Below are 23,970 nucleotides of genomic sequence, written 5' to 3'. Positions count from 1 at the left end.
TACTCCTTGTCCTGTCCTCTTCTACCACTGAGAATAGTCTAGAACCACCCTCTCTGGAACCACCTCCCAGGTTGTTGAAAGCAGCTATCAAATCCCCCCTCATTCTTCTCTTCTGCAGACTAAACAATCCCAGTTCCCTCAGCCTCTCCTCATAAGTCATGTGTTCCAGACCCCTAATCATTTTTGTTGCCCTTCGCTGGACTCTTTCCAATTTATCCACATCCTTCTTGTAGTGTGGGGCCCAAAACTGGACACAGTACTCCAGATGAGGCCTCACCAATGTCGAATAGAGGGGAACGATCACGTCCCTCGATCTGCTCGCTATGCCCCTACTTATACATCCCAAAATGCCATTGGCCTTCTTGGCAACAAGGGCACACTGCTGGCTCATATCCAGCTTCTCGTCCACTGTCACCCCCAGGTCCTTTTCTGCAGAACTGCTGCCGAGCCATTCGGTCCCTAGTCTGTAGCGGTGCATGGGATTCTTCCGTCCTAAGTGCAGGACTCTGCACTTGTCCTTGTTGAACCTCATCAGATTTCTTTTGGCCCAGTCCTCCAATTTATCTAGGTCCCTCTGTATCCTATCCCTGCCCTCCAGCGTATCTACCACTCCTTCCAGTTTAGTATCATCCGCAAATTTGCTGAGAGTGCAATCCACACCATCCTCCAGATCATTTATGAAGATGTAGAAGGAGTTGGTGCTTTTCATTAGAGCTTTGCAGGAACCAGAAATTCCCTTTGGGGGAAATTCCATTTTTATTTTTTGTTTTGAATCCAAAAGAAAAAAGAAGAAAAGAGAAACTTCCTGCAAAACCAAACAAAGGTTAATAATTTGGGATCAATTTAAATATTTCTTTTCGATACATTGTAATGTTATATTCTGATTTTGACTATTTCATTTTATAATTGATAATGCAATATACAACAAGCATTTTTATTAAACAAAGTTGCTTCAAACTGAAAAACAAAAAGGGAACAATTTAACTTCATTGAAATGCTTCACAAAAAAAGAAAATCAAAGTTGGCACATTCCCATGCAAAGTTTTGATTTAATCAAAATAACATTTTCCAACAGAAAAATTGTTCCATTAGAATTTTTTTTTTTGACCAGCTCTAATTTGTATACATGAGTGAGTAAAGGACAAGGGAAATCGCAGGGCAATGGGGTATCTACGCTATGGATTTCTGGGTTAACAAAGGGAGGAGTTAGTCTCAGTTTGGACTCATCACACTTAGTTCAAAGCTACTCTGCAATCTGCAAAAACCAAAGAATACGAGACTGTGCCCAGAAAGGAAATGCCCAATGACTAAGCCAAGTTCAGTCAGCCCATTTCTGAGAACACGGGAAGTGAAACTCAACTCCTCTCATGTCTCTTTCCTGCACTAGAAGTCATGGCTGCTGCAAATCCAGCAAAAATTCTCCAGGATGAACTGACCTGTCCCATCTGTCTGGAGTATTTTCAAGATCCAGTATCTCTAGACTGTGATCACAATTTCTGCAGAGCCTGCATCACCCAGTGCTGGGAGAGCTTGGATACAGATGTCTCCTGCCCTCAGTGCAGAGAGGCCTTTCCCCAGAGGAACCTCAGACTTAACAAGAAGCTCAGGAATGTTGCAGAAGCAGTCAGAGAATTGAGGTTGCAGTCAGTGAAGGAACCAGAAGCAGAGACATTGTGTGAGAAACACAAGGAGCCTCTGAAACTGTTCTGCAAAAAGGATAAAATCCTCATCTGTGTCGTGTGTGACAAATCCAAGGAGCACAGAGATCACTCTGTGATTCCTGCAGAGGAGGTTGCTGCTGAAGAATTCAAGGTAGGAATTTACTGACTAACCACCATTTTTATAGCTAGAGCCTTGGGAAACTCACCTGCTCTGCCCCTCCCACCACATCCCAGAGACACAAACTCCCTTTCATTGCTTCTCCCCTCTTGGGGCCAAGGAAGCAGTAGGATGCTGCTGAGGCTGTCCTCTGGGCACACATCCCCATCACGCTTTCCCTGCAGAACTGCTCACGCAGGCAGGAAGGAAGCCCCATCCTCATGAGACTTAGCAGAGGCACTGAAGTGGTGCTCCCATCCTACAGACCCTAGCAAGTCTGTTTGATAAAATCAGGGGTGGGATTGCAGGAAGCAGGGACTGGGTGGGAGGGAGCAGCATAGCAATAGGGCACTGTAGCAGGGTCACCGCCTCCAGCGTGCCCCCTCATGGCCCAGGGTGGCTCTGCAGAGGCCCTGCCTCAGTTTCCCTCTGAGGTTCCCAGAAATAATCCACAAAGGGTTGTGGTCAATAACACCCCTGCTCTCCCAGCAGGGACTCCCAGGACTTTTTGTCTGGAGTTTGGCCTTATCACCCTGAAGAAGGTCCAAGGCCTCCTCTGCCTTTTACACAGACCTCCTCCCTCTGGCCCTCCATAGGCCTCTGTTTTGGCTACCCCAGGCCTGATTGGAGCACATAACCCACCTGTGATGGGTTCAGTCACAGAGACCCCCTCGTGACGGTCACTCGATGTGCTGGGGATACCACTGAGAACAACCCCCCTGCCAGAAAAGGTACCCCTTCTCTCCTGTCTTGCTGAGTTAAGACACTCCAGTCAGCTCCAGCACAGACCAAGGGGTTCGGCCACACCCCCCTGCAGTTTACTGAGAGGGAGATTCCCTCAGCCCAGGGGCTTCTCAGTTAACAGGGACTTTCCCAGCACACAATATTCAGTCTTTCTGGGAGACTAAACCCAAAATAAATCTGTTTCACTCTGTATAATGCTTATATAGGGTAAAATCATAAATTGTTCAACCCCTATAACACTGATAGAGAGAGATGCACAGCTGTTTGCTCCCCCCAGGTATTAATCACTTACTCTGGGTTTATTAATAAACAAAAGTGATTTTATTAAGTATAAAAAGTAGGATTTAAATGGTTTCAAGTAATAACAGACAGAGCAAGGAAGGTCACAAAAGTAAAATAAAACTAATTCACAAGTCTAAGCCTAATACATTAAGAAACTGATTACAGGTAATATCTCACCCTCAAAGATGTTCCAATAAGCATACTTCACAGACCGGATTCTTTCCTAGCCTGGGCCCAATCCTTTTCAGACCAAAGCTGTAGTTTATGGCCTGGGTCCAGCAACCTTGAGCCAGCTGAAGACAAAAGGGAGGGGCTGCAGGGCCTTTTATATTCTCTTTCTTGTAGGCGGAAACTCCTTTGTTCCTTTGCAAAATCACAGCAACAGTATGGAGTTTGTAGCCACATGGGCAAGTCACATGTCCATGAAAGAGTCAGCTTTTTGCAGGCTGACACCATTGTTTACATGTTAATTTGAATGTTCCCAGGAAAGCTCAGGTGTGGACTGGCGTCTCCCAACGCCCATTGTTAGTTAAATGTTTGCTGATGGGCCACTCATATCTTATTTCCCTAAATTCAGACATAGAAAAGATACATGCAAACAAATAGGATGAATCTATTCAGTAGATCATAACCTTTGCAAAGATATGTTACATGGCATATTTAGCATAAAGCAAATTCCAGTTATGTCATATTTATATTCATCAGCATCTTTTCATAAAAATATGGAGTGCAATGTCACACCACCCACTCCTGGTCACTGGTCCTTCTTCATTGTCCCCATCTGTGTAGGAGAGCTGTCTATGTCACAGGTAGTGCTGAGACCCATCTCCCTTTCAAGGGCCAGCCACCCTGTGACCAGCATTGTCAACTGTCCACAACTCCTAGGGCCACAGGGAGAGTCCCCGTCCTGCGGATATCAGTTTGGGAATTTTGGCCATAGATTTCGGTGTGCAAGCCTTGTGCCCATACAATTTTCTGTGTTGACATTCATAACAATATTTAATAGAATGCACTGGTTTCCCGTTGCAGTAGCATCTACGAGTCCCAGTGAGGGATTAGGGGCTTCTTGTGCCAGGCACTGTACAGACAAGTTAACCAAAGGGAGCTCACAGTCTAAAACCAGGACCATGTGCAGCAGGTGGATAAAGAAACAGCCTGGAGTGGGAGTGGGGAACTCGTAGGGATGGCTGAGTATATAAGTGATCTCGATAGTCCGTTTGCTGCCTGTTTCCTCGGTGCAGCGTGTAAGTGCCCATACTTTTCAATCTAGACTGTTTTAGGTTCTGGAATGGCAGCAGGCAGGAGGAGGAGTCCATGGCCAGTCTCCCCTCTCGGCTGGGGGCTTGGCAGGGAGGTCAGAATTGGGCTGAGGGTGCTGATATCCCCTTGGCACTGGATCCCAAATGGTGGGTTGTGAAACTGCCAGAGGGTCATGGGAAGGTGGTAGATGAGTGGTGGGCTTAGTGCACAGGTGAGACCCTGGGGGGAGAGGGATTGCAGAGCTGAGCCCACCCTACACTCAACCACAGTGGTGACTCCTGTCCCACGGGGCTGTGTCCAGCTCTCCACAGAGGGAGTTATGGCCAGAAAGAACCCCATGGGCAGACTCCAGCATGAAGCTTCTTGTCCCGTCTGTCTGGAGTATTTCAGAGAACCTGTCACTCTGGAGCGGGGGCACAATTTCTGCTGAGCCTGCATCATCCAGTGCTGAGAGAAATCAGGTATAGCCATCACCTACCCTCAGTGTAGACAAACTGTGAGCAGAGAAATCCCAGGCCGAAGAGGCAGCTGGCAGCTGTCATAGAAATAACCAAACAACTGAGTTTACAGGTAATAAAGGATGCAGGAGGGGAGAGGGTGTGTGGGGAACACCAGGAGCCTCTCAAGCTGTTCTGCGAAGAGGATCAAACTCCCATTTGCCTAGCGTGTGACAGATCCCGGGCTCACCGAGATCACACAGTCGTTCCCATAGAGGAGGCTGCAGAGGAGTACAAGGTAAGGAATTGCTGTCAAGTTTAATGAGTTATAGCTTTGGGTTTAATTACCAGTTAATTTAATCACATGTTGACAGTCACAGGTATAACGGCATCATTCTGCTTTGTAAAGCCTTCATTGTACGAGAGATGCTGTAAAGGGTAAACGATGGGGCAGTGTGGCAAGCCGGGCAAGAGATGAAGACTTTACATACAGATGTTTGATGTGGGATCTTTCATCTGAAATCCCGAATCCTTTTCGAAACTGCCTCCCACTGGTGAAATAAGGCAATTTTCTTCAGAACTGAAGCTGCTAAATGAGGAGTGAGGTTTAAATCACGAGAGCTGCAGGCCAGTCTGTGTGAGAGTGCTGCCCTCAGGCTGGAGAAGGGGGAGTTACAAGCTGTGGTTATTGCTATTTGTATCATAGTATTTATTATTATTTACTTACATACAGACCTCAGACAAGATCCGACCTCTACTGTGCTGGGCCCTGCACAAAACCCAGTGAGGGACAATCCCTGGCCTGTTTATAGTCTAAGTAGATAAGACAGACAGAGGGTGGGAGGGGAATCTGAGGCACAACAAGGGGATGGGACTTGTCCAAGGTTACCGAGCAGCTCAGTGGCAGAGCTGGGAACAGACCCCAGGTCTCCCAGCGCCCAGTCCAGTACCCTAATCTCTAGGTCATGCTGCCTCCACAGCAGTGATGAAGTGTGGCCATTAGGAGGGAACAACACCTTGATAAAGGTCCTAGGCCCAGCAAGGAGATGAAGTTTCTCCTTGGGATTCTGAATTCCCACATTGCTGGTCTGCACTAGAGGAGCTCGCTGGGCTGAACACGGGGTGGCCCCTGAGCACCTTGAGCTCCTGCACAAGAGGGCTCCAGGCAGTGCCGGTCCCTGGCAGGTCTCTTTGGGATTGAACCTGATTGCAGCAAAGCTAACCCCTGGGTGGGGCTGCCCCGCGTCAGTCTGAGGGACCAACCACAGAGGCTCCATTAGTCCTCACGCTGCTCTCCCCGGTGAGAGCCAGAACCCGCTGCTGCTGGCAGCTTTGCTGGGAGCTGTGGAATAGCTGCCCAGGCGGCATTGCCACGGGAAGGGCTCAGGACAGCGCTAGGGCCAAGCCCAACCGTTCTCAACAAAAGCCAGAACGTCTAATGGGGTTTGCCCTAGTGCTACGACCAGTCCCGTCCAGCCAGTCCCATCCACGAGGCTTGAGAGCTTACAGTCAGTGGGAGTTGGGCTCCGCTGAGAATCCCAGCCCAGATTTCTCACCCGGCAGGCTTCTGGGATTGCTGTCACTTTGTCAGTTAAAACAGGTTGTTTCACACCGTGAAAGAAAATCCAAGGGTGTGACCCCAGTTTCATGTTGGTGTAAATCAGGGGAGACACGAGGTCAAATATAAAACATTCCCAGGCTCCATGAATATTAATATGACTTAAAGTCCTTGGTCTCGCTGATGTCATAACCCTGCTCGGTTGTCCTGTCATCAATACAGTCAGTTGTTTGTTTATTTGTTTGTTTTTGATAAGGGTTGAAAAGGTCCCCCCCCACTCTGATCTATCAGAATAAAAATCAAACCACCCAAAACATTTCCATTTGTTCAGGAAAAGATCCAGGCCCATTTGCAGACTCTGAGGGAGGAGAGAGAAAAGTTTCTGGGATTTAAAGTGACTGGAGAGAAGAGGAGCCAGGAGTATCTGGTAGGTGCCCGTCATTTTTCACCTGCATTTGTAATGAGCTGGATGGAGGCCGTTCAGTCCTGGGTAAAGCAGAATTCAGTTAAGTGGGGAATAATCACAAGTAAATCAAAATGAGTTGTTTTAGCAGGAACTACTACTTAGACTTACACCTTAAACTATTGTTCTTATCTACTGTGTATTAACGACGGTTAGTTTAATTAAACTCACTTTATAGGGAACAATTTACATTGATGAACTAACAGAATTTTGAATTAGAAAATCCAATGCACTAGAACATAAGCCCCAGGGACACGTGTTCACTTCTCAGTTTTCAGCCTCTCTAAGCCCAGAGTTTGGAGGAAAAGTTCTTTGTTTACTGTTTTGTGTTGCAGCCTAAATAGAAACAGGTATTCCTTGGTGCAGTGTGTTGGTTTCTTAATTGAACAATTATCCCTCTGCTCTTCTCTGGTTTACAGTCCCTTTGTGCTCATTTCCCTATTCCTGTCATTCGCCTTGTACACCTTAGGCCATGGTAAGGATTTCTTGTTTTACAGTCCTAGCTATTTTCTTATTTTCACTACAGCTCACTTCCTCCTTATTTCTTAAGTCTGTTTCTCTTTAATTACACTTTATCCTTTATTACACCATATTTCCTTCATATTTCCTTCTTACGTTACTTTTCTCATAGTTTTTCGAACAATGCTTTTTGAATAATTTCTTATATTGCAAAGGCCTTGTCCACACTACATAGCTTTCAGTGACATGGCCACGTCAACACAGCTGTGTCACTAAAAGTCGGGCAGCGTAGCCGCTGTTTGTTGGCTCTTTTGCCGACAAAATACTCCCACCCCCAATGAGCGGCGTTCGTGTTTTTGACAGGAGAGCGCTCCTGCCGACAACGTGCTGTTCACACTGGCACTTGCTGCAACAAAACGTTTGTCTTTCGGGGGGAGAGGGTTTAGCACCTCTGAAAGACAAAAGATTTAGTCATTCAATTGCCAGTGTAGACATAGCCTTAGAAACTCCAGCTATTTTTCCTCTTGTTTAACTGTACTGTTCTTCCTTTTACTTTCCCTCTTTTCCCCGCCTGCCATTGTCTTTCCTCTTACTGTCCCTTTGGTGGCTCCCCTACTGTTCCTATTACCCTCGTCTTTCCTGTTCCTCCTGAACTGGGCTTCAGCTCTGTTCCTGGCACCCCCGCGACGATGCATCTCAGCCACTGTGGTCCCTATCCACGGGCTCCCCACTTACTGCGTCCCTTCTTTTCTGGTGCCAGTCGCTGCCTGGTTCACTGCTGGCCTCTCTCTCTCTCCCAGCACTGGGAAGCCTCTCTCCAGACTCCACCAGCTGTTTTTGCTGCTCACAGCAGCACTCCAGGGGGAGTGGCCGCCTCCCCCCACCCCTGCTGTTTTTTTCCCTTTTATTTCCCCCCAAAAAACATAGGTGCTGGAACTAGGGGTTCTGGGGGTGCTGCCCCTGGGCTTGAAGGAGTGGTAACAACACAAATACATGGCTTCTGCCTTCAGCACTCCCCTATAAAGAGCATTTCAGCACCACTGCCCAAAAACTGTCCCCAGGCTTGAGCTCACCCCACCTCAGTGGTCCTGGAATACTTGGCGTTCTCGAGACTTCTCCCGGAGCAGCTGGTTTGGGCTCCCCTTAAAAAAAAAAATTTCTAAATCCCATGAGGCTGCCTCTGAGCCACAACCTGGCAGTGCTGCATCCATTGCCCAGCAGCCTCCGGTACTGGTGGGGCATTTACACCCTGACGTGAGGGGTGAGGTGTGTCTGTAGGTAAAGTCCTTTGTGGCCTTGGGGAAAGTGAGCGTTTGTCAGTTGATCCCTGATCCTGGGACACTGTGTGGGTGTGTGTACGTGTAGATGCACACACACATCCCTCTGGGGGGGGGGGGCCTGTAAAACCCTCTCCCTAGAGAAGGGTAACATCTTCCTCTTCACAGTCTATCATTTCATTTCAATCAATGAATCAATTTCCAGCTTTTGTGGCTTCAGTGAAAATCTTCCCAAGGTGAACTGAACGTATCCAGTGCAGCGCTCGATGCCTGAGTCTGTACGTTTTTATTGAATTGTTTCTTTCTTTTCTTCTCTGTCAAGGTAATTCTGTGGAGATCTGGGAACCTAACAGAACTTTCCATTGTCTGGATTTTTTTAAACGGGGGGCGGGGAATTGGGTAGAACCAAAAATGAACCTTTAAAAAATTTTGAGCAGATAAAAAAAATAATATTTTTTCTTGGACAAATGACATCTTTCACTTTGATAAACTCAAAATGTTTTGTTTCGATCTGGACCATTTTTTAAAATGATATAATTATATTAAATATAAGGAAATTTTCAAATAAATTTATTTCAAATAAAAAAAATCAAGCTATTTTCTTAAGAAATAGTTGAAATAAATGTCTTGATTTTTTCAAGATTTTTATTTATTTTTTACCAAACAGCAAATTTACATGAACTCATGAAACATTTCAGAGGTGACAAAACTGCATTTTCCCTGAAGAAAAGTTTAGTGCAAAAAAATTTCGCCTAGATCTAGTGCTGAGTCCTGAATCCCGCTGCCTTGGGGTCTCTATCTCTGAGGTCCCTGATAACACACTATCCTGACCAGGTCGCACATGGAAATATCTCCGTAAGAGAGATAGAGGCCAAATGGGAAGGTGTGAGAAAATCCTTTCCCTCGTGGGATACAGGGCATAGTCTCCCACAAGGTATAGTCAAGTGTTTGATGTCTTAGAGTTTGAAAAGAAAGTCTCCCTCCTGCACATTCAGCACTCCATGCAAGGACCCCAGGCTCCATACATGTCCCTGACCAGCCCTTTCCCTACTGCTTTACAGAAACAGACCCAGGCCGAGAGGCAGAAGATTGCATGTCAATTTCAGCAACTGCGGCAGTTCCTGGAGGAACAAGAGCGACTCCTGCTGGCCCAGCTGGACCAGTTGGACAAGGAGATTGTGAACATACAGAATGAATATTTCACTAAACTTTCTAAGAAGATTTCCCATCTCAGTGAGCTGATCAGTGAGATGGAGGAGAAGGGTCAGGAGTCAGCGAGTGAATTCCTGCAGGTGAGACCAAGTCAGAGAAACATCCCAGATCCCAAACGAAAGGACAGCTCCTGAATCCTGGACACTGGGGTCAAGCGGTCAGAGAGGACAGCATAACTCAGTGTGTGCATTGCACAAATGTGAGTTACAATTGTTCTTTCAAGAGATAGAGACACTTTTATATTAGAAATGGAAAAGCCTCATTAGCTCAGTGTATCCATGACCTTTGTCCTTTTTACCATATATCTGCAAAATCCCTTCCCTGAGATCCCAAGTGTGTGACTCAGGTAGGACTGAGATTCTCTCTCTCTCTGTCTCTCTCTGTCTTTTCTAGGACATTGGAAGCACCTTGAGCAGGTACGTGGCTCTTTCTCACTCCCACACATACTTCTTATGCTGGAAAAAAGCTTGGACACCATGTTAACACCACATCTCCCCAGGGTCACACAGCAAAATGGGTGGGGCAGGGTCACATTTTGGATACCAATCTCCAATTAACTTAAACCTGAGAGTCTCACCTTTTTATAGAAGAGTCTGGGATTATCTATTGAATTGGATGCTACATCCCTGGGGGACTTGCTGGCTCAGGATTCTGGGGACGGAATAGGAGTGCTGAGGTACTGGTTACCATAGGCACCCATGGGAAAAAATTAGCAGGTTCTCTGCACCCACTGACAACCAAGGTCCCCATGCCCCCCCTGAGTGTGCCTCGTTCATGATCCTCCCCCTCCCTCTCAGCGCTTCCCTGCCACCGGCCCGCCACCAAACAGCTGTTTGGTGGCACTTAGGATGCTCCAGGAGGGAGGGGGAGGAGCAGGGACACGGTATGCTTGGGGGAGGAGGCGGAGAAGAGGTGGGGCGGGGCGGGGACTTGGGGGAAGGGGGTGGAATGGGGGCGGGGTGGGAAAAGGCAGGGCAGGGACATGGCCAGGGTGGGGTGGGGGTCCAGCACCACCAGGCAGAGGGGAAGTCAGCACCTATGCTGGTTACAATTTAACCCAGGTCTGCTGCGATAAAGAGAGATCCCACCTGAGGACTGTTTGGAGACCAGTGTGGAATGAGCTGGGCAGGGCGGAGTTGGTGTATCAGTCTAGTTCCTAATGGACAGATTTCTACAGCACTTAGCACTGGAATCTCCTATCCATCAGAAGCATAGAGGCCAGGGAGTGAATTGGCCATGGAGACTCAATTCCCCTTTTAACAAGAAATTATAACGTATCACTAAATGAAATATAAGAATGTGAATTTTTTTCTTTCCAGGTGTGAGAAGGGGAAGCTCCAGAAGTCAGTGGAGATTTCTCCTGAACTGGAAAAGGGGCTCAGCAATTTCTCCCAGAAATATATTGCTCTTAGGGAGACTCTGAGGATGTTCAAAGGTACTAAGACAGGACGTAGGAAGGGAAAGTGGAATATGCCTCTGAGACTGGGAGGAGATGGGCTCTGGCCAATTAGATGACATATGTATTTAATAAAACGTGGAAAGTAGAGAAATTGAGCAGATGTAGCAGGGGCCCAGGCATCAGGATGTTTCAAATTAATTCATGATTTACCAAAGGTCACAACATTAAGGTCCAAATTTAGCCAAATGGCCTAAATTGTGCCCCTTGAGTTTATCTCTCCCAGTTACAGAGCTGGCAAAGCCTGTGGGGCCCAATGAATTAGGGGTGATTCTCTAGCTGGATCTCAGGACTTCCCTAGCCTGTGCCTGCACTGCCCTCTGAAGCCACTAAATAGGGGAGTCACAGATTGGCCTTCTCTATCCCTTTGCCAGTTCAGAATGAATTTGGCCCATTGAGTTGACCCTCTTCCATCTCAGATTTCCCCACTTATAAAATAATTTTATCATTATTCATATTTCAGTCTATGGAGGGGAAAGGGCCCCATTGCGCTGAGCTCTGCAGAGTGCTGAGTAAATAGACCCAAAAAGTTTACAATTCAGAGCCCTGACTGCAAATTCTTAACATCCCATGAATGTCAAAGAGACCAAAGTGTGCAAAGCTACTTTCGCCCTAAACTTTTTGCAGGATCTGGGTCTAAGTTATGGCACAATGCAACTGGTGAATGAGACAAACCAGCTGGGGTTGGGGGGTGGATGATGAGGGGAAAGGATATCTCTCCTAGAGATTGCATCTCACAGGTGGTTGTGTGGCTTAATGACAGTTGATTCCATTGCTGTGAGACGTCTGAATAAAAGAGGAAAAAGGAGGTTTCAGACTAGTTTATATTGATATTAAAGCCCTAAGTGTGTGTCTGTGCCTCAGTTTGTTTTTTGGTTGTAATTAAAACACAGTTATATTGGTTTAGAATAAGAATGTGGTTACACATACGACAGCATGAAAGCTCATCTTTCTTATCCTTTGCCCCTCCAGCCACTCTGCCATCTGAACTGGAGACAAAAAGAGAGAAATCCCTAGGGTCACGCAGATTGGGTGAGATTTCAGCTGGAGACTATCTTTAAATTATGAGAAAATTCCCACAAAAATATGTTGATAAAATCAACCAAACTGACAGTGGTCATGCCATACACAGCCCTAAAAATAAAAGCATGTAATGCTAAGGAGATCCCAAGCTGAAGTCAGACAAACAATCCTGAAGCCAATTGCCAACCTTAGTGCTGAGTTCGTGCCCATGCCAATGATCAGAAACACTCGCACTGACCAACATCCAAACACCTGAACACTGATCCTGGCATTTTCATAGGCATTCGTTGACCTTTTTAATGTTATATTCAGAGTGATGAACAGAAAAACCTCTCCCCTGAGGGCTGACACATCCCTGTCCTTTGCCCCTTCTCCAATATCCTCCCTTTCCTGTGGGCAGGGCTGGGCTCTCCCATTGGAGCTGCTCACTGCTTCCTGGATTGGGGAGGTGCTCTCCCTCTGAAGCTGCCCGCTCTCGCCTCCCCCCACACCTCCCGCCTTCTCTCTGGGCTGGGAATGGGGTTACCCCACCATCTCCTACTCTCTGGTCTGGAGCGGCTCTTCCCCAATGCTGCACCTTCCTCTCTGTTCCCCGGCCTGGGAGTGGAGGCTACATTAGGGGAAGGAGCTTCCCTCTGAGGTTTAAAGCTGCCTCCCTTGCTCCCTCCTCCGAGACCTTCCTTGCTATGTCTGTGCCAGTGGGAATGGAGCAGCCCCAGCAGAGGGAGCCGGGAGCTGAAGTCTCTGCAAACAGACGAGAAACTAAAGAAGCAGGTCCCATTAAACACAGTGAGGAACTGCAGTGAGAGATCTGCTCAGTCCCAGGTGCCCAGGACAGAGGCAGCTCCCTGGGATCCAGGCCTGTCCCAGCCAGACCAGGGCTGCTGGGGAGTGTGAAACATGGCACCACCAGCCCCCAGGACTGAGCTCTGCCCCTCACGCTCTGATTCTCTCTCTCCAGCAAATGTGACTCTGGATCCAGACACAGCTCATCCCCGACTGATCGTGTCTGAGGATCAGAAAAGTGTGAGCTATAGTTACACCCGGCAGGATCTGCCCAACAATCCTGAGAGATTTGATACTAGAGTCTGTGTGCTGGGCTGCGAGGGATTCACCTCGGGGAGACATTACTGGGGGGTGGAGGTGAAGGATGAGGGAACCTGGGCTGTGGGGGTGGCCAGAGAGTCTGTGTGGAGGAAGGGAGGGAGAACCCATAACCCTGAGGACAGGATCTGGGCTGTGGATTGGTATATGAATACGTTCTGCGCTGTCTCCTCCTCTGAGACGCCTCTGTCCCTGAGTCGTGATCTCAGGTTTATCCGGGTTTCTGTGGACTATGAACAGGGGCAAGTGATATTTGCCAATGCTGATAATGATGACCCAATCTTCACTTTCTCAACAACCTCTTTTGATGGGGAGAGAATCTATCCCTGGTTCCGGGTGGGGCAGAGATCCCAGTTCAGCCTGTGTCACTGAGACACGGTGGGAGCATATTGTACTGGGGATCCTGAAATCAGCCTCTCCAGCATCAGACACACCAGTCTCTAGTACTCTTGTATTCCTGCAGACTTTCTATCATGTCGTCTCCATGACCCCAGTAGTTCCATGGGGTCTGGACTGTCAAACCATAGAGAGCAGGGAGTGATTGAGATGGAGAAGCCAATCTCATTGCCCCAGGATTGTGCAGCCTTTTTGTCACTGTCCTCTATGGTCAAGAGGACTGTGGGGATCCTGGGTCAGACATGGGGGAAATAGCCCACTAGGAATGAAAAATTGGCTCCTCTAGATGCCGTCATCCTAATCTCTGCGACCCTGGAAGGCTTGCATCTATCTAGTCGTCTGCCTCATGTCATCTCCCATCTCGTAGCTCCTTATCTCTGCCCCCTGGAAGGGAATCTGCTCCCTCCCCACTTCGGCACCAGGGATGGGAAGGAGGAGGGGTTGAAGAGAAGCAGACTGGACTGAGGGGCAGATGTGGGGACTGCAGGGTCACAGAATTAATTAATTGGGATTTGGGGGTTGGAGAGAAGCTGGAAGCCCCGCACCAGCATGAAATGTTTTATACAAATCTGTGTCATTAGATCTATGGTTCCCCCAGCAACAGCTCCTGCAACAGGGGCTAAAGTCACTTTCCTCTATAGGAAATATAGGATGAGTTGGGAACACTGTAATTGTCACTGTGATGCTGGCAAACCAAATGCCAGCTCTTACCAAAACTTCAGGCATTAGCTAAGAACTGGCAAACTCATAGCTGGAGATCAGACCAGTTCACCTGTATGTTAGTTTTACTTAAAATAGGTATTAGTCTTGCAACAATGTGTTGAGTGTTTAGACTCCACGAAATACTTGTAAATTGCTGCATGCATTGATTTCACGTGTAATGCTGGAATTCCATGCTATAAGAAAATAGCCCGGGTCTACTCTAGGAGTTGAGGTCGAATTTAGCAGCGTTAAATCGATTTAACCGTGCACCCATCCACACGACGAAGCCCTTTTTTTTGACTTAAAGGGCTCTTAAAATCAATTTCCTTACTCCACCTCTGACAAGGGGATTAGCGCTGAAATCGGCCTTGTCGGGTCGAATTTGAGGTACTGTGGATGCAATTAGATGGTATTGGCCTCCGGGAGCTATCCCACAGTGCTCCATTGTGACCGCTCTGGACAGCACTCTCAACTCAGATGCACTGGCCAGGTAGACAGGAAAAGGCCCGCGAACTTTTGCATTTCAATTTCCTGTTTGGCCAGCGTGGCAAGCTGCAGGTGACCATGCAGAGCTCATCAGCAGAGGTGACCATGATGGAGTCCCAGAATCGCAAAAGAGCTCCAGCATGGACCGAACGGGAGATACGGGATCTGATCGCTGTATGGGGAGAGGAATCCGTGCTATCAGAACTCCGTTCCAGTTTTCGAAATGCCAAAACATTTGTCAAAATCTCCCAGAGCATAAAGGACAGAGGCCTTAACAGGGACCTGAAGCAGTGCCGCATAAAACTTAAGGAGCTGAGGCAAGCCTACCAGAAAACCAGAGAGGCAAATGGCCGCTCCAGGTCAGAGCCCCAAACATGCCACTTCTATGATGAGCTGCATGCCATTTTAGGGGGTTCAGCCACCACTACCCCAGCCATGTTGTTTGACTCCTTCAATGGAGATAGAAGCAACACAGAAGCAGATTCTGGGGACGAGGAAGATGATGATGATGATGTTGTAGATAGCTCACAGCAAGCAAGCAGAGAAACCGGTTTTCCTGACAGCCAGGAACTGTTTCTCACCCTGGACCTGGAGCCAGTACACCCCGAAACCACCCAAGGACCCGCCAGGTGGAGAAGGGACCTCTGGTGAGTGTACCTTTTTAAATAGTATATGTGGTTTAAAAGCAAGCGTGTTTAAAGATTGATTTGCCCTGGCATTTGCGGCTCTCCTGGATGTACTCCCAAAGCCTTTGCAAAAGGTTTCTGGGGAAGGCAGCCTTATTCCGTCCACCATGGTAGGACACTTTACCATACCAGGCCAGTAGCACGTACTCAGGAATCATTGCAGAACAAAGCATTGCAGTATATGTTTGCTGGCGTTCAAACAATATCTGCTCTTTATCTCTCTGTGTTATCCTCAGGAGAGAGAGATATCATTCATGGTCACCTGGTTGAAATAGGGTGCTTTTCTTAAGGGGACATTCAGAGGTGCCCGTTCCTGCTGGGCTGTTTGCCTGTGGCTGAACAGAAATGTTCCCCGCTGTTAGCCATGGGGAGGGGGGAGGGGGGAAGGGCTAGTCACGCGGTGGGGGGAGGCAAAATGCGACCTTGTAACGAAAGCACATGTGCTATGTATGTAATGTTAACAGCAAGGTTTACCGTGAAAGAGTGTACCCATTGTTCTATAAAATGTGTCTTTTTAAATACCACTGTCCCTTTTTTTTCCTCCACCAGCTGCATGTGTTTCAAGGATCACAGGATCTTCTCCTTCCCAGAGGCTAGTGAAGATTAGAAGGCGAAAAAAACCGCACTCGCGATGAAATGTTTTCTGAGCTCATGCTGTCCTCCCACACTGACAGAGCACAGATGAATGTGTGGAGGCAGACAATGTCAGAGTGCAGGAAAGCACAAAATGACCGGGAGGAGAGGTGGCAGGCTGAGGAGAGTAAGTGGCGGGCTGAAGACAGGGCTGAAGCTGAAAGGTGGCGGCAGCGTGATGAGAGGAGGCAGGATTCAATGCTGAGGCTGCTGGAGGATCAAACTTATATGCTCCAGCATATGGTTGAGCTGCAGGAAAGGCAGCTGGAGCACAGACTGCTGCTACAGTCCCTGTGTAACCAACCGCCCTCCTCCCCAAGTTCCATAGCCTCCTCACCCAGACGCCCAAGAATGCGGTGGGGGGGCCTCCGGCCACCCAGCCACTCCACCGCAGAGGATTGCCCAAGCAACAGAAGGCTGGCATTCAATAAATTTTAAAGTTTTAAACTTTTAAAGTGCTGTGTGGCCTTGTCCTTCCCTCCTCCTCCAGCACCCCTCCCAGTGCTTCCCTCCTCCACCACCTCTCCCGGGCTACCTTGGCAGTTATCAGCCTATTTGTGTGATGAATGAATAAAGAATGCATGAATGTGAAGCAACAATGACTTTATTGCATCTGCAAGCGGTGATTGAAGGGAGAAGGGGAGGGTGGCTGGCTTACAGGGAAGTAGAGTGAACCAAGGGGGGTGGGGTTCATCAAGGAGAAACAAACAGAACTGTCACACCGAAGCCTGGCCAGTCATGAAACTGGTGTTCAAAGCTTCTCTGATGCGCACCGTGCCCTCCTGTGCTCTTCTAACTGCCCTGGTATCTGGCTGCGCGTAACCAGCAGCCAGGCGATTTGCCTCAACCTCCCACCCCGCCATAAACGTCTCCCCCTTACTCTCACAGGTATTGTGGAGTGTACAGCAAGCAGTAATAACAGTGGGAATATTGGTTTCGCTGAGGTCTAACTGAGTCAGTAAACTGCGCCAGCGTGCTTTTAAACGTCCAAATGCACATTCTACCACCATGCTGCACTTGCTCAGCCTGTAGTTGAACAGCTCCTGACTACTGTCCAGGGTGCCTGTGTACGGCTTCATGAGCCGGGGCATTAAGGGGTAGGCTGGGTCCCCAAGGATAACTATGGGCATTTCAACATCCCCAACGGTTATTTTCTGGTCTGGGAATAAAGTCCCTTCCTGCAGCTTTTGAAACAGACCAGAGTTCCTGAAGGTGCGAGCGTCATGTACCTTTCCCGGCCATCCCACGTTGATGTTGGTGAAACGTCCCTTGTGATCCACCAGAGCTTGCAGCACCCTTTGAAAAGTACCCCTTGCAGTTTATGTACTCTCCGGCTTGGTGCTCCGGTGCCAAGATAGGAATATGGGTTCCGTCTATGGCCCCACCACAGTTAGGGAATCCCATTGCAGCAAAGCCATCCACTATGACCTGCACATTTCCCAGAGTCACTACCCTTGATATCAGCAGATCTTTGATTGCGTTGGCTACTTGCATCACAGCAGCCCCCACAGTAGATTTGCCCACTCCAAATTGATTCCCGACTGACCAGTAGCTCTCTGGCGTTGCAAGCTTTCACAGGGCTATCGCCACTCGCTTCTCAACTCTGAAGACTGCTCTCATCTTGGTATTCTTGCACCTCAGGGCAGGGGAAAGCAAATCACAAAGTTCCATGAAAGTGCCCTTACGCATGCGAAAGTTTCGCAGCCACTGGGAATTGTCCCAGACCTGCAACACTATGCGGTCCCACCAGTGTGCGTGTTTCCCGAGCCCAGAATCGGCGTTCCACCGCATGAACCTGCCCCATTAGCACCATGATGCCCGCATTGCCAGGGCCCATGCTTTCAGAGAGGTCTGTGTCCATGTCCTCATCACTCTTGTCATTGCGCTGACGTCGCCTACTCGCCCGGTTTTGCTTTGCCAGGTTCTGGTGCTGCATATACTGCTGGATAATGCGCGTGGTGTTTAATGTGCTCCTAATTGCCAAAGTGATCTGAGTGGGCTCCCTGCTTGCCGTGGTATGGCGTCTGCACAGAAAAAAGGCGCGGAACGATTGTCTGTCATTGCTCTGACGGAGGGAGGGGTGACTGACGACATGGCTTACAGAGTTGACTTACAGGGAATTAAAATCAACGAAGGGGGTGGCTTTACATCAAGGAGAAACAAAAACAACTGTCACACAGAATGGCCCCCTCAAGGATTGAGCTCAAAGCCCTGGGTTTAGCAGGCCAATGCTCAACCCACTGAGCTATCCCTCCACCTGGTATTTCAGGCAGGACTGAATCTCCATTAAACTTTTCAAGGTGCCCCTGACAGACCTCACCAAAACGATTGTCGGCCGTTGATTTCACAGAGCGAGGGTGGGGGGAGCAAATGAATACAAAACAAATCTGGTCTGTTTCTTGTTTTGATCCTCTCCATCTATCTTTTACATCTTTGGCTGGCGGCAGACGGTGCAGTAGGACTGCTAGCCATCCTCATCTCCTGCCTTCTTGCCAGAAGACGGTGCAATAGGACTGCCTGCAGGACTAAAGAGAATGACCTGGCCGAGTCACTCCTCTTTCAGTCCCTGTGCCCATGTCTGCCTGGGCACTCCTGACCGACCTTACCGAGGCGGCCAGGAGCACCTCGGACACGATGACGATGGTTTTCAGGCCTATTGCACCGTCTGCTGCCACAAGGCAATGGGCTGCTGCTGCTCTGTAACAATGCAGTACCGCGTCTGCCAGCACCCAGGAGACATAGGGTGACGGTGAGCTGAGCGGGCTCCAGGCTTGCCGTGGTATGGCGTCTGCACGGGTAACTCAGGAAAAAAGGCGTGAAACGATTGTCTGCCCTTGCTTTCACGGAGGGAGGGAGGGCCTGACGACACGTACCCAGAACCACCCGCGACAATGTTTTTTGCCCCATCAGGCACTGGGATCTCAACCTAGAATTCCAATGGGCAGCGGAGACTGCGGGAACTGTGGGACAGCTACCCACAGTGCAACGCTCCGGAAGTCGACGCTTGCCTCGGTACTGTGGAAGCGCTCCGCCGAGTGAATGCACTTAATGCACTTAGAGCATTTTCTGTGGGGACACACACACTCGAATATATAAAACCGATTTCTAAAAAACCGACTTCTATAAATTCAACCTAATTTCGTAGTGTAGACATACCCCTAGGTAGGTTTGGCTTTAAAATGTTTGCTCTGAACTTATGAGCCCAAACATAGGAATCACACACACACCCCACCCATCCAGAAGGACTATCAAAATCAGATGGGCCATCAAGGAATATCACAACACAAAGGGTAGGGTAATGGCCCTATTGTACCTTGAAAATGCTACCTGCCAGGCAGCTAATCCTTGGGGACTTGGAAGCTGAATGAAGGGAATAAAATAAGGTCACAGGAAATTTTTCCATCTCTTCACTGTTTGATCTCTCACAGGGCCAGAGAAACCAAGGTGAAGCCAGAGGTCCCCAGGGGCTGCCTCCTGGGTGTGCCCTGAAAGACACTTAAACTTGACAGATCCTACAGCTCTGTCACTCTTAGGATTTATATGGTGACTCATTTGTGTGTGTATGTTTGCTTGCTTTAACCTGTAAATAACTTTTTTATTTCTTTTTCATAGTTAATAAATCCTCAGATAGTTTATTACAGGATTGGCTACAGGCATTGTCTTTGGTGTAAGATCTAGGGTACCAAATAATCTGGGGTAAGTGACTGGTTTCTTGGGACTGGAAGCAACCTGAACTTGGTGTGAGTTTTGGTGTAAGTGACCATGTATCACTAAGTCCAGTTTGTCTGGGTGGCAAGATAGACTGGAGAGTCTATGGGGACTGTCTGTGGTAAACCAGGAATTCACATTTCTTACCGGCTTGGAGCAATCTAATTATAGAACACACTGCCAGTCTGGGGTATCTGCCCTGTTTCTGACAGTCTGCCCTGAGGTCGGTTGTGAACCACGCCAGACAGTGACAGTCACACACACATGGGTGATGGGTAGGGGGAGTTGTAAAATCTAAAAAATAGACCGAAAACTTTATATAATCTTTAAAAGTAAGATCATGATTTGGGGTCAACCTCTTCATTTTTCAGCATCTGACTCATGATTTTTAACTTTCGGGGTTGGCAAAACTGGAAGAGACAGGGACAGGGCTGCCTCAACCAGAGGAAATAGAAGACACAAGAAGAAAAGGTGCATGAAAGTAAAACAGAAACATACAGAGTCCTGGAGTGTGGCTTGTGACTGGGATTTGAAGAGAGTGGGAGAGAGACAGAGAAATAAACAGGGAGGGGAAACTAGTGCCAGAAAAAATGAGTAAAAATGAACAGTATGAAAGAAAAGGGAGACGAAAAGGGAACATGAGAGGCTGGATATTGGTGCTATTTTAGCCCTCTTCTTTCCATACCCTGTAAAGGCGTCTCTGAATGGTCCACAGTCCACAAGAAAGGGAGGAGATGAAGGCAGGGAGGGCAAGGGGAGGAGTGGGCAGTTTGAGGATGAGGCAGAACCATCTAATCCTCCCTATGAGCCCCCAGAACTGACCCCGGAAAGTCCATGTAGCCACAGGCTCTAGTCACTTGTTGCCAGAGCCCTCACCCAAAGGCATGGGAACAAGGGCAGTCATGGCCATGGTGAGTCCTTGCTGCTAGGGAATGGAGGCCCAGAATCAAAGTGGGATCAAATGGTCTGGGTGTGGAAGTCCCTGAACTTTTGCAGATCCTAGGGGATGCCCCCAGTCTGGGGCATGTCTCACACAGCCTTTACTGCAGGGAACCAATCCCCACCTGACCCAGTGGCAGGGAAACTCAGCAAGTGAATACTTATAAAAAGAACAGGAGGACTTGTGGCACCTTAGAGACTAACCAATTCATTTGAGCATGAGCTTTCGTGCTGGAAATGGCCCACCTTGATTATCACTACAAAAGGTTTTCTCCCCCCGACCCCGCTCTCCTGCTGGTAATAGCTCATCTTAAGTGATCACTCTCCTTACCGCCTGTATGGTAACACCCATTGTTTCATGTTCTCTGTGTATATAAATCTCCCCACTGTACTTTCCACAGTATGCATCTGATGAAGCGAGCTGTAGCTCACGAAAGCTCATGCTCAAATAAATTGGTTAGTCTCTAAGGTGCCACCAGCCCTCCTGTTCTTTTTGCGAATACGGAGTAACACGGCTGCTACTCTGAAACCCGAATACTTATAGATTCCCTCCTAAAATCTTTGCTTGGGGACTTTCCACTCAGTATTTCAAGGAATGCAGAACAACCAGAACTCTTGGTAGGGACTGGTTCAGGGAAATACTTTGATGAATTGATTTGTTCAGAATATTAGAAATGACCGGAGTCAGTCCCATAGCCGGAGCTGAAACATTACAATGGCAATAAAGAAGGAGCAGTCCCATGCTGAGAAATTTGGATCAATCTATTGTTGTAAACTGAATTAAAAGAAGCAGATAATTACAGATTTCCCTTTGAGGTCATTCAGTCCTGTCCTCATGAATAATGTGTGAAACAATTATTTCCTCACTAATGTTCTGTGGTCTGAAAGTCTGGGGCAAAGATCTCATAGGCTCATGGACTTTGAAGTCAGAGGGGACCATCGTGATCATCTAGTCTGACCTCCTGCACGTTGCAGGCCATGGAACCTCGCCGACAAGTTACAAGGGAAGTGAACTGAAATACAGTTTATATTGCTTTGAATTTCTATTTCTAATGAGATATATGTATATGTCAGACAAATTTAACATGGGAGATTTGATATCAGCGTTTCCCCCACGGAATAGATAAAGGCTCACTTAGGTGATATTCAAGCAGCCAGTACTCACCAAGTAGATGCAGAGGCGACCAGGGGAGGGGCAAGGGCCACATGCCCCTCCCCAGACGCCGTGGGGGGCACAGGAGTAGCCCCATGCCAGCAGCTCTCCAGCGCGGCTGTTCTGGTACCGCCCCAGCCCCGCCCCAAACCCTGTCTTCCGGCGGGGCTGGACAGATGCCGAGAGATGGAGCCACATCAGGGCTAGGGATGGTACCGGAACGGCTGTGCCGGAGGAGCTGCCAGTGTGAGGACGCCAGGCAGCCCCACTTTCTGCTGCTTTCACCACTGCTGTTCCTGGGAGAGCCCTGCAGCTCAACCGCAAACCGCAGTGGTGAGAGGAGCAGAACATGGGGCCGCTGATCCCAAGAGCACCCCCAGCTCTGTCCTCTGACAGGGCTGTACAGACCCCTGGGCCAGAAGTCCGCTGCGGCGAGAGCCTTGTGGCTCAGGACAGAGGCCCCCACAGGTAACATGGGATGGGTGGGAGGGACAGGGAGAGCGCGGGGGGCAGGGTGGGGAGGAGTCACGTGGGGCTTCATGTGGCAGGCTGACCTTCCCCCCCACCCGCCTTTAGCTGGTGCCACCTTTGTGTCCCTCCTGGATCCTGGAATGAAGCTTCTGAGAAGTTTTAAGATCACTTGGCTTTTTAAATTCCATCAGCTCTCCTGAGCTGGTTTGCGAAAGCAGCTGATTAATTGGATAGTTACAGTAATTCCAGTTAATTAATGTGAGAGGAGAGGTATCCTTAAAGAACCACCCACCGTTAGTTCTACTGAGCTGCAAGGGTTGGCAGCAGGAGACTCGCATTTTCAAGTGCCTCCCTTTGGCTGAAGACAACGGCAGTGTTGAGGAGATTGCTCTTTTTGGTTCCGTGGCAGTTCAGAATAAAAATCATTTCAGGTCCAACTAGTCGGTCTTTTCTGGAATTTCCAGTGAATCAAAAAAGTCAATTTTGGGGCTATTCTGGAGATTCAAGCCTGGGTGCCTCACACACCTGGTGAGTGCCATAACCACCGGGTGAAATGGGGATGGGGTGGGGGGTGGGGGGAATAGTATGAATTCCTCTGGCCTTTTTGTGACCGACCAAAACTATTTGTGTGAAATCTGCAAATAGTTTCCTGCAGCACATCGAAAACAAATTCATGATACTTACACACTTGTATGCACCACAAGCTGACAGTGCTGCCTGGGAAACAACTTTTCCTAGACTTTGTCGGACTATTGACACCTGTGTTTTCTTTCCCCGGTGGCGTGAAGGTCATGGAGCACATGACGTGGTTTTCTTTTTTTCCTTTTGTTTTGAAATTAACATAACGCGATGACAGACATGAAAGTTGCGATATTACAACAGAAAAACTTCAAAACCAGACTCCAGCGAGAGACTGCTGAATTGGAATTCATTTGCAAATTGGATACAATTAACTTAGGCTTGAATAGAGACTGGGAGTGGCTAAGTCATTCTGCAAGGTAACCTATTTCCCCTTGTTTTTTCCTACCTGTCCTCCCCCCCTCACTGTTCCTCAGACTTTCTTGTTAAACCCTGGATTTGTGCTGGAAGTGGCCCACCTTGATTATCATACACATTGTAAGGAGAGTGATCACTTTAGATAAGCTATTACCAGCAGGAGAGTGGGGTGGGGGGAGAGAAAACCTTTTGTAGTGTTAAAAACCCATTTTTTCACGGTCTGTGTGTATAAAAATATCCTCACTGCATTTTCCACTTTATGCATCCGACGAAGTGAGCTGTAACTCACGAAAGTTTATGCTCAAATAAATTGGTTAGTCTCTAAGGTGCCACAAGTACTCCTTTTCTTTTTATTTTAAAAAGTGTTTTTAATTTATCGGGGGGGGGGTCGCTCTCCAAGGCTTGCTGTGTGAAAGGGGTCACTACCACTACAAAAGTTTGAGAACCACTGGTTTACCTGACATCTGGTGGTGAGCTGTGGAAAAGGACTTCAGGGGCTGATCTCATTTGCATGGACCCACCCACCCTGCCTAGGTGCACAGCATGATGGGATTTCTGGCCTAACGGTCACTTTTGGCTGGTGTGGGATCCCCAGTCTCTTTGTTATTGAGGCAAGGGTAATAATACTGGTTGTGTGAATGAAGGACAACAGAACTGCATTTGGCATTTTCCAATTGAGGGACTCACCCTCAACTGAACAGCACTCA

General features: G+C 48.2%; 1 protein-coding gene across 1 annotated transcript; it reads left to right on the top strand.

Moving 5' to 3' along the window:
* Positions 1–1,361: 1,361 nt before the first annotated feature.
* LOC140895984 (zinc finger protein RFP) lies at positions 1,362–14,514 on the top strand. The gene is made up of 8 exons (XM_073307023.1): positions 1,362–1,812; positions 4,675–4,839; positions 6,431–6,526; positions 9,360–9,590; positions 9,904–9,926; positions 10,830–10,945; positions 11,939–11,998; positions 12,951–14,514. Exons 1-8 carry the CDS (start codon positions 1,393–1,395, stop codon positions 13,463–13,465), a joined length of 1,626 nt encoding a protein of 541 aa, XP_073163124.1. The 5' UTR covers positions 1,362–1,392; the 3' UTR covers positions 13,466–14,514.
* The last annotated feature ends 9,456 nt before the right edge of the window (positions 14,515–23,970 follow it).

The sequence above is a fragment of the Lepidochelys kempii genome, chromosome 11 (assembly GCF_965140285.1).
Source record: "Lepidochelys kempii isolate rLepKem1 chromosome 11, rLepKem1.hap1, whole genome shotgun sequence".
Taxonomy (NCBI): Eukaryota; Metazoa; Chordata; order Testudines; family Cheloniidae; genus Lepidochelys; species Lepidochelys kempii.
Note: the sequence above shows the minus strand (reverse complement) of the source record. Positions and strands in the feature narration are given on the sequence as shown.

What these genes read in the sequence shown, in the direction of transcription:
- LOC140895984 (XM_073307023.1), top strand. Translation starts at nt 1,393, where the DNA reads ATGGCTGCTGCAAATCCAGCAAAAATTCTCCAGGATGAACTGACCTGT. An exon ending in TTGCTGCTGAAGAATTCAAG is followed by an intron (nt 1,813 to 4,674) that starts GTAGGAATTTAC and finishes CTGAGTTTACAG; the next exon opens with GTAATAAAGGATGCAGGAGG. An exon ending in GACTCTGAGGATGTTCAAAG is followed by an intron (nt 10,946 to 11,938) that starts GTACTAAGACAG and finishes TTGCCCCTCCAG; the next exon opens with CCACTCTGCCATCTGAACTG.